We start from the raw sequence: 11485 nt of genomic DNA on the forward strand, positions 1-11485 counted from the left end.
GGATAACCTTAAAATGATACCAAGGCTTTTGGATACTTTATTTTCAATTTGGGAGATTTGTTTTTTCCAATTTAATGCACTGTCAAGATAAACTCCTAGGAACTTGGCAAAATCGGTATTGGGAATTTCGTGATTATCAATATAGATTTTGAAATTCGAAGGATCGAAAGTTTGTGATTTTTGGGGACTTCGAAACAGAATGAAGCTACACTTCTCGTGATTAATTGAAAGTTTGTTGGCAGCAAAGTATTGGGAAGTGGAAATTAAATTAGAGTTAACAATGTTGAATAAGGAATGGATATTTTTGTTAGAATATAGAATAGTGGTGTCATCAGCATAAAGACAAAAAAGAAAGAAGGTTGGAAGACAAGTGAACATCATTAATATATAAAAGGAACAGAAGAGGGCCCAATAGGGATCCCTGGGGGACACCACAAGTAATCTGGCGGAAGTTGGAGATAGTGTTGAGATATTTAGTGCATTGTGAACGATTAGAGAGGTAACTTCGAAAAAGATTAAAAAAAGTTTAAAGCCTGTGGCAGCATCCATGGGGTTTTAGGAGGCAATCCCCTATCCCCAACCCATTTCCCCATCCTACCAAATAGGCCCATAATCTAATACAGCTAACTGAAATTCCTCAGCACTGTAAATTTAAATACTGTATAAGTTGTTATTTACGCGAGGGTTTAATTTTCGCGAATTTCGCGAATGTAGCGCTTACCACGAATTTCACCACTTGCGAAAATGTCCACAAATTTCAAGAAGTACTGTAAACAACAAACCGAATGAAAGGGGAAACCCCGTTATAGGTCGGAAATCTCGGGTAGCACAGCTGTAGCGTGTGATGGATTACGCCGCGCCGCATTTAGCACGTTCAGCGCAGGCGTAGTTTGAGACCTGGAAAAAACAATTACTTTTGCCTACAAAAATAACTACTAAGCCCTACTCTAGTAGAGACAGTACTACTATGCCCTACTACTACTAGTACAGTGCCTAGACTTTGCCAACTTAAAAAAGGCAGCCTACGCATCGTTTTTAAGCCTTCCGTACAACAAAAAAGTTTGTGATCGTAGCTACAGTACATTAGGCCTAAAATGTAACATTTTGTTAAAATGGCATCCGCAAAAATACCAACACGCGAAAATGTCAAGAAAGTTGGAAATCGCGAAAAATTCTGTATGCGAAAATAACAACATATACAGTAAGGCAGCTGATTTGCAATAACTCGTTGACACATGACAGAAAGAAATGGAGAATTCTTGGTAGGATTAAGGGCAGCTGAGATGAAAAATTAAACAATGAACTACTCAATGAGGAAGCTAAAACAATAATCAAAATAATCATATTTCTTATACAATACAACAAAACACTTGGAATGATGAAAAACAAAAAAAAAAATGCATTATTTATAAAAAGGATAATAGACAAAGATCTATCCAACTTAAAATCATCAAACTATAAAAAAATATAGAGAATTAATCTAAAATATAGTTACCTTTTTTAATCTTTCCTGATTTCTTTGTTGCTGATTTTACCGAGCTCTGTCCAAATTTCTTCTTTTTACGGAAAATATGAACCCAGCTTTCGGGGATGGGCATGTAGATCATAATGTCACAGCAAACATTATGATTAGCCAACATTCTGTCATGGCTCCCTGAAATATATATGAAAAAAATGATTTGCTTGAGCTGTTTGACAACCAGGAATGTATAGGATGTCATAGGGCACCATGGTGTTACAACAGTTACTTTACAAATGGTACCCTGTGAGCAAGGATGGATAGGGGCAAGTCTCTTCCTGTTTCAAATGCATTACATTATGGCCCCCTTACCTGAAATTTGTCATTAAATCCCATTGGTTTCCACTGGAAAATGTCTGATGCCCTGTCACATACAACTTAGTCTCAACTTCCCCCACCCTTCCTGAATGTATATCCTGGGCCACTACATTGCTTATGTGCCCATCAATCTGTTATGCATAACTATGTATAGGATTAAATCCAACCTGTAGAATCAATGGAGTTTTGGTCGTCTGTATTAAAGCTAATGTTTAATTTAATTGGTATGAATCCTTTCCAATTCAACCTGAACATGTTTACAATGTATTAATAATAGTTAATTATAATGATACACTGGATAAGAATTACTTAAAACATCGGTATTATATTGAATTCTCTTTTGTGTACATTTGATTACAGTGGTTAAAAATTGACATTTACAATACCAGTACTGTTTGTATTTTATCTCACTCATTGTGATGGTAGAGTGGTTAGGAATTGACCTTTTAAAATGGGGAAATTGAATAGAATTTACTCAAGATCTAAATCAAGAACATCGGTTAAATAATAATTTTTCTCCATGATCATGCTACAATGTTACAATTTGACCTTTTAAAAAAGTATTGTATTTAAAGTCATTTGTGCACATTTCAGTATTGATGTACATATAGTAATTAAGGTTGACATTTTAAAACATCAGTATTATATAAATTGAAGACATATTTCAGAAAATTTCCAATACTGGTGGTAATAATAAATGTGTATTAATGATCACATGATAAAAATCAATGTTTGCTTTGAATGCAACTTTACCAAAAATGTTGGAATTTTGCACCATATGGCCAAGAATCAATCCAATACTATTAAAATAATATAGTATAAAAAAAATTACCACATTTATTTCAAAAGCATTTATATTGTCTGAATATACAATAAAGCATAGGAAATCTATTGTGCTGTTAACACAACTTCTTTCATCAGCATTTCCATTTTCGTTAATGTAAAATATACAATTTAAATTTCCGTACATAATATATACAACTTTTGTCATCATACTATCATCCTCATTATCAACATCATCATCATTATTATTATTATTGTTTTTTTATTTTTTTATTTTTTTATTTTTTTAAATTATGATAGGCCTATTTCTGCTATTTATTATATTGTATTTAAATGCCTTTTATGTTTATATTTATTAATGGGGCAGCTGACTCTCAATGAGTTATAGTAAAATTTTGCTTAAGCTGCCCCTGACCATAATTTTTGTTGTACTGTACCTTTTGTAAATGTGTATTGGTCGAATAAATAAATGAAATGAAATGAAATTATGATCATTGTCATCATCATCATCATCATCATCACGATGACGATGTCATGTTGTGGACAGACGAGAGTAGCTGGCATGAAGAAACCCTTAGCAGACATGAAATTTAACTGTAAGAGCTTGTGTACAATTCAAGCGTTTTGAGGTGTACCTGTAAAGCGCTGCATAAATCTACATTCATTATATCATCATCATTATCGTGACCATCATTATCAATAATATTACTGTAATATCATTCATAAGATTTCATTAGATTTGTCTTGTAGGAAGCGGTTTAAAGCGGGAACGTTTCCCAACCTCAAGGTTGGGGTTTCAATCACTCGCTGTGCATTTTGTTTGTGTCCTAGAGCACGGCACTTTATATAGCTTCTCTCACCCAGGATTATAAATGAGTACCTGGTGAGGTTGTCTGCTCCTGTGCTGATTGCCAGCAGAAACACTTAAAGCATGTTGACCTAATGACCAGGGAAAAGAACTGCGCTTTATAACCTCAAGGAAGAGGTGCATTATAAATGCCTATACCAGTACTAGTAAATGGTTATAGATAATTTCTTTTTGATTGAAATAAAGTAAATGTATAGCAGACTCTGCCCAACATTTCTAGCACCAAAGGATTGATTCAAGTATGTACTCACCTCTAACAATCACGTCAGCTCTCAGTTGTAAATGAGTACCTTCTCCTGCAAGTTGCACTCTAACCATGAGGGGGAGTGTCTGGTCTAAATGTGACTTCACTTTATATCTCATCAATTCAAACTTGCAGGCTTCTAGTGGGGCAAACTTGATCAAGTGGGAGTCGGTATACGCTTCCTCGTCAACGCAATAGTGGAATCTCACGTCCTCCAACTTAATCCATCTCTCGGTCTTACTTGGGATGATATCCTGCCGAGCAGTCACTTCCAAATCCTTTCTCTGGATATCATTTAATCCAAGCGCACAGTCCGGCATTCCTGATACAAACGCAATACAGTATATACTAACGGTCGTGGACTGTTTCTCCACGATGCCCTCACTACCAATTAAAGCCCGAAACTGATCCACCACATCAAATACAACGCACTCACTATGGTATTGTACTCCATGTTCTCTACAAATTTGTAGACTCATAAGAGAGTCATTTATGCACTGCGCAAAAGATTTTAACTCAACAATAGACGTTGACCCCAATTTCATAAGCTCATCAGCTTTTTTCATTTTTTCAAAAGGTGTCTTTGTACTGTACTTTCTCTTCTCTATGTAAGACATGTAAAAAAGGTATAGTTTATGGATTTTGCCCATACCATCAAAATGTTGTAAAGTGGGAACACTAATTTCATAGTTGGATTGTAGTTGAACTTCACTGAAGGGCTCGTGGGAGGATTCACTTTGAAAAAGCTGAATAACATTCCCATTCGTAATTTTAACATAAACAGACTTCCATCTCCGAGACCCTACCATCTTCTTATTTCCTGGATGCCTTAGCATCAGGTTCCATCCCAATTCTAAATCAACGCTTGGTAATGGATATTCATCTACAAATTCTTCCCCTGTCAAAGTATCGGGGTGTGTTGAAAATGGTTTACTGGCTGAAGTAGACACAGCACCCTGTGACTGTTGAAGTAGAGTTGCTCTACGTTCCATAGGCTGGTGAGTGTTCGTAACAGTACTGAGATCTCTGCCGACGCTCTTAGTTCCTTGCATTTTCGAAGCAATAAAGTTATCCCAATTGCTTTTCGACCCTGCCGACATTTGTGATGAAGCATAACCCTGTGAAGCACCACCAGATGTGGCTTTAATAGAACTGTCAGAAGAAGCAACTGGATATGGTTCTTGTCTTTGGTATGACTGTGTTATCTGTGTGTTTGCCATTTGAAATGGGTTTCCAACAGTTTTGACAACTGGCTGATCCTCACCAAAGGTTTCCCAATTCTGCGGCAGTGGGACATTCTGATGAACATGTTTAGCCGCGGCCTCATCTTCACTTACGAATGGATTATATGGTGAAGTTGGACGTTTATGAGCTACATTGGGATGTTCAAATAATGATGAATCTCTTTGTTTCTGGAGCTCTTCAGCAAATGGGTTTCCGCGAGAGGGAATATTCCTTTCTGGCATTACTCTAGTTGGAGTTCCCTCTTCAGAGGTTGATGTCAGTGATATCTCTCTGGATATTTGAGAACTGGTGGATTTTCCAGTTAATGATTGGTGTAAAGGGGATCTCAGGATTGTTGATCGTTTCTCATCTTCTTCAAATGCGACCCAGTTGGCAGGCATTGCTGTTGGAGTATCAGGTGTTCCTGTTCCTGAAGCTAGAGCTTGTGCAGTTGGCTTGGAAGTTCCGGTACGATCTGGTTGAGTGGAACGTGATAGTGGGTGATCAACAGGCTGTGAGCTATCCTCAAAAGTCACCCAGTTCTCTGGAACTGGAGACTTGGATGAATCGAGGCGAATGTAGTCGTGGGAAATGCTGTCATGTGGCTCAATGATGTCGGACTGCCGGTCATCCGTGACCCAGCTTCTCTCCGACGTTAAATCACTACTACGAATTGAAGAACCTGTTAATACCAAAAAAGAAATCTGTTTATATACCTTCATTAAAAATTTACAGTTTATAAAAGCTAGTGAAATTAAATCCAAATAATGAGAAAGATAGAATAAAGTACATACCAGAACATTATTTTTCCTGCAACAAGTCATGGGCCTTGTTTTCATACAATGATTTGCCTATCCTTCAGGCTATAGTTGAATTGAGCCCCACTAATCAACCACCTTGTCAAGGTAGGGTGGGCCCCACTGATATTTTGTACTCAAAATAATTTATGTATGTTTACAGTGACATCACAATATGACCTCCCATTAAACTTAACTTAAGTTTACAACATATCATAAGCATAGTCCGAGCATTGTTAAAAATGTAAAAAATAAATAAAAATGGAGGCTGGGGAGAGACAAGGTATGCCCTCATTCTTCCCAAATCCTCCTGGAGCCAGTAGAATCCATATGGCCTCACTGACCACTAATAAATTGATAGATACTAAACTTACATAAAGCTGCCTTTCAATAATTTTAATCCTTCAAGGCAGTGGACTATGCATGCATTTTCATTAATTATAAAGAGATAGTTTTATTCAAGGTCAAGGTTATATTGATGAACTCTCTTTAATCATACAAGGTTTCTAATCTGCCAAATTTGACAGGCTAATAATAATGGTAACAAATGTATTGAATTGCCTTATAATAAATTAGTAATAATAATGATAAGAGGAGGAATAACACAATAATATTTTGTTAATATTTCAGTAATTGATAATAATAACAACAATAATACCAATAATAATCATAAATAATAATTTTTAAATAATAAAAAACTACCAAAGGCAAATAAGAGTAGGGAACAAAATGTGCACTTGTCCCACCAACAAATGTGTTGGCCCACAAATCAGGGGTGGATTTGGAAAGTTTAAATAAAAAGAAAGTAAGAAAAAGAAATTATTGGTCGCCAAAAACTGCTCAGCGATTATTTCCGGGGCGTTTAGAAAACAAAAATTTCCTGGGGGCATGCCCAAACCAATACAGGGTAATGTTGTCTCTCGATCGCGCGCACATCCCCCCCCCCCACTTTCGGACATTTCTGGATCTGCCCCTGCAAATTCCTGTGTTTGCATGAGTTTATTCTGTCATTTTGTGGGAATTTAGCAGGTAGGGGGTGGGGTTTAGCAAAAAGGTCCATTATCTGGTACTAAATTTATACCTACACCGCTTGGAATATTCCCTCGGGAGTGGAGGATGTGATTTATGGTGTGTGATTCCAAAGATTGGGTGGTAATAATTATCTACACCTTGGATTACATCACTAGATATGAGTGCATAATAAATACTGGATTATAAATTAATATTACATTTGCTCTAACAGTTAATGTCAATGAAAATAGCAATACACATTCAAAATAATCACACCACAAGGCTTGTAATAACATAGATATTCTAAGGCTGTTATTAAGGTACAGCAGTATGATTTTATGTAGACAGGTATTTTCTCACATTTTGGTTTTTTTTTTTTACATTTACGATCAAGAATAATACAATACAATACACTATCTACCAACACTATAATAAACATTGGCAGTATTGATGATTATAAACATGATGGAGAACTGCGTTCCATTTCAATAAACCGTAACAATACATGGATAATGCTAAAACGTTGAAGTAATATTTCATATCTTTCAAGCCACCGGACAAAGGCAGCATTGATGTAAACATAATACCAAGACATTTTAGCCTAGTGATCAATGATTTATGTCTGCAACAGATCCACTGCAAAAACTCCCTGTCTCACTGTACGATAGCTATGTACAACAGAAATTAAATACACAAGGAACATCAATTATACCTTACCTAATCTTTTATACATGCTTATTTTCCTCTGCTAAGTTATCCTGGCAGAAGTACAGTAATCATGAACAGACTATGGATGACTGTCTACCCAGTTTTCTATTAATACCTGGAGAATTAAAGCCTGCTCCAGCAGAGGACGATGAGACGATGAATAATTGTAAGCTATCTGACGCACATGTTGGTATTGCATTAAATACTATCAAAGATAATCAGTGATGCAAATGAACTGTACATTGGGAATTTTTTTTTTCTAATGGCTCACGAATGAATGTGTGTGTGGTTCAAGAATTATCCAATAAAACACCATGTTATTAATTCATTTTAATTACCTACCATCTTATTCAATGAGTCAGCTGTGACCGTTAGGCCGATTTAATAAAGGTATTCCTTTCACTCTAAACATTGACTGAATTGGCTAATCAAATAATGAATAACTACGGTATACAGTACTTTACAATGATTAGAAACGAATGTTATACAGAGCGGAACTGTTATTATTTTATATATAGATCTGGATTAATTAGTACAAATCCATATTTTATCCGCTCTAAAACATTTGATGCTTACTATAAACACAGATCCAGCAAAAACTAGGTCACAATATGGTGTAGAGTCACAAGGATAAAATTTTCACAAGGGGAAAAATGCTACTAGAGAATAATGTTCACAAGGGGATAGTGGGCCAAAGGGGGAATAATGGGCCAAAAGGGGTGTGGCTACTGGTTTAGAATGACTGACATACAGTACAAGCAATATATATTAACTATAATGGCAGGGCAAAGGTAAGCATATGAAACATGTCTTCTCTCTCCTTTTTCTCCTTCATTTTTGAATCTCAAAAACAGGACTTTCATTAATTAAAATAGATTCTGAAATCCAACTCCCTTTAAATTTTGATTCAGCCACTTTTTAAATTAAATTTTAAGTCCTAATTTATAGTTTACATCCATGTACTGCAGTGGTGGCATCAGTGGGGACGGGCTGTTGGGGTTTGGCAATTTCCCCCTGTTGGAAAAGCATGGCCTCCACTGGTTGAAGGCCATCTGAGATTGTTGATTTAAAATTAATCAGTCTGTAATATAGTTCCTTGGTCTAAAATTAAAATGTTACCACCCTAAAACCCAATCTGCAACCAGTGGTATATTGAGAAGCTGTCTCTTATACACATCTAGATGTGTATAAGAGACAGTGGTGACTTTTAACTATTTGACCGTGATTTTGGGGTTGGGAAAAACTAGAGGTCACAAGTATTTTTTGGGGGACGTGCTTTCCCCGAGCACCCCCAGATACACCATGACCCACAACAAGCAAAATTTTCTCCCTTCCACACAAGGCATTTTACACATGAGCCCTGACCCTGACTACTTTTAAAGCAAAATTCAGAGAAACAATATTTCAGGGTGTGGATTGTAATATGAAAGCTATACAGCAATATAAAATTCACTTTTTTGAGTATCAAATAGTTAAGCAGGTGTTTGTGTAGTGATAAAATTAATAAAAATAATGAATTCATTGCGTCATCTACAAATTGTATAGCTTGATAAAAAAAAATTACATTACATATTAATATTTCACATCAAGACATATAGCACACAACCATTACAGTAACAATTAAACCCTTTCCGAGGTTTATTAAAATTGTATTATCACTTTCAGTGCTAAAGTACTGGCTTCCATAGTGGTTCAGTTTATACACAAATGAATTTTTATTTTATTTTACAAATAAACAAATTTTAATAATAAATTAATAATGATGTGGAAGGAAGTAAATATGCAAATATGAAACATATTAAAAATTAAAATATATTTTTACAAAATCAGTACTTAGTAGAAACTACTATTTTTTGTTGTAAAAAGTAGGTTATTGAGAAATCTTAAGGTTCACTTATATAAAAATATTCTTTCCCAAATTTGGTTAAAGGTCAAATATGTTATCGTAACCAGATACTAGCTATCAGATTATAAATATTAAGAGGTTAAAATCTGACACATATAATATTTTATCATTGTATTTTCATCTACATACTGGCACGATGTTAGATGTTTATTGCCCAAAAAGGTGTCAAAATATAAATTTGAATGAATTTTTCTTATTTGGAGAACTAATATAAGATGTTTAATACACTGAAGAAAAAGTGTCCTCTTAATAGGGGTTGATTATGTACCATATTGATTTGACCATTTGGCGTACTCAGAAAAACCCCTGCCCCCTTAATAGAGGTGTCCCTTTAATAGGCGTTGGCCAGAGTGTTAAAATATCCCTCTTCATTTCACAGAAGTGTTCCCTAATAGGGAGGATTTCTATTTAGCACTGTATTAATAACCGAAAGGTCCACTGATTAATCTCAGATAAGATAGTACATACTCCAAGTATCGAAATGCACACCATTGTGTCGGGATTCAATATTTTTGACATTAATTATGACATAATTAATGTCGAAATATTGAATGGCATGCATTTCGATACGTGGAGTATGTATTATACTATCTTATCTGTATTAATAACTCCATTGTATCAGTGAGTTCCAGAGTTTGGGCATGCTAACTGTAAATCACCTTTCACCAGAATGGTCAAAGGTCAAGTTAAAAATAGCAACCATGTGACTTAGGATGGTCAACATCTGCCACTATAAGATAAATCAAATGCCATGGCTTGATAGTTTACATGCACTTATTATTGATTTCTATGATATTAAATTACCACACAGCCAGAGGCTTGTGTTACATCACCATTTATAATAATACAAAACAACATGGAAATTAATTTCATTAATAAATTAAAGTATCAGACAACCGCTAGACGAGTTGTCTGCAGTAGGAAATGGATCACACACTGTTTTGGAATTGCTCTAAATGGGTTAAAACAATAATTATCTACCTGAATTTTTCCAATATTAGCATTCTAAATCATAATGATTGCTTTCTGGCGTTTCCAGGTGCCCTGTACTTATATTCGCAGTAATAAACAATAATAATAACTCTGGATTTATATAGCGCCTCACGTTGTCACAACCTCGAGGCGCTTAACAACAACAGAAAAAAAAATAAACCATGTACAAATATACCAAAAATTATTATCAAATATTTTGGGTTTTAGTTTAGTTTAATTAAGTTCAAATGATTGGTTTGCTGATTATCAATAAATATTATTACTGTATTACAATACTTTGGTAATTGGGATCATTTCAAGGCCTGTTACTTTCCTATTCATCCTAAAGCCTTACATTTTTCTTTGCCTTTTGCGTCTGGTTTCTTGTAGTACCAGTTCGTATTAATTAGACCAAGTCAAAACTTCCAAAGAAATTGTGGCTATCCCTATTAGTACTACACATATTGGTATATTAACACATTTAGGAACTTTTCTTTAAAGCAAACTCAAGGTTGTTCTAATTAGGTATTAAATATAATATGAAGTACAGTATCTATATCATTGTTTTTATTTAAACAATTACATGATAAAAAATTATCACAACACTAAAATTTCAGCAGTCCAAATCAGTACAAGTTTTGATCAAAAGCTGACCTTTGGATACAGGGTAATTAACTACTTTACTTGTTTATTATATTCAAATTTATTTATAATGCTAGTCTATAAAAGTATACCTGCTTCCAGGCTAGAGTTCTTTGATGCATAATGATAATCTGTAAATGGATAGTCATATAATACTATGATGATTATGATGATTAATGATGATTGATGATGTTGATTATGATAAAATGACAATGATGATAATGCTGATGATAAAAATGACTGCTAATCATCATGATGATAAAAGGATAACTACGCTAATGATGATGATAAAATGATGACTATGATGAAGATGATGATGGTAAAATAATGAATGATGATCATAATGAAGATGATGATGATGATGACGACAATGATGGTAAGGATGATAATGATGATCACCATCATTATCATACATTATCATAATGAGAATGATCAATGCTAATGATGATCTGATGATCAAAACAAAGATAATTATAATATCAATTTCAAAAAC

The 11485-nt window shown here is 34.7% G+C and overlaps 2 protein-coding genes across 2 annotated transcripts in view; both read right to left on the reverse strand.

The window, feature by feature from the left end:
- Positions 1 to 1185, reverse strand: part of LOC117125389 — a 6847-nt gene extending 5662 nt beyond the window's left edge. The window contains exon 1 of the mRNA XM_033271896.1: positions 8 to 1185. Within this exon, the coding sequence (XP_033127787.1) occupies positions 8 to 549 (542 nt within the window). The 5' untranslated portion in view covers positions 550 to 1185. The remainder of the gene's footprint in view (positions 1 to 7) is intronic.
- The window catches only part of LOC117125391 (stonin-2-like), a 20672-nt gene extending 13025 nt beyond the window's left edge, over positions 1 to 7647 (reverse strand). The window contains exons 1-3 of the mRNA XM_033271898.1: positions 7482 to 7647; positions 3740 to 5638; positions 1496 to 1654 (exon numbers count right to left, since the gene is read on the reverse strand). Of these exons, the coding sequence (XP_033127789.1) occupies positions 1496 to 1654; positions 3740 to 5638; positions 7482 to 7497 (2074 nt within the window). The 5' untranslated portion in view covers positions 7498 to 7647. The remainder of the gene's footprint in view (positions 1 to 1495; positions 1655 to 3739; positions 5639 to 7481) is intronic.
- Positions 7648 to 11485: the final 3838 nt, after the last annotated feature.

This window comes from Anneissia japonica, unplaced genomic scaffold (genome assembly GCF_011630105.1).
Source record: "Anneissia japonica isolate Jap-2015-1 unplaced genomic scaffold, ASM1163010v1 scaffold2003_len1103335_cov173, whole genome shotgun sequence".
NCBI lineage: Eukaryota > Metazoa > Echinodermata > Crinoidea > Comatulida > Comatulidae > Anneissia > Anneissia japonica.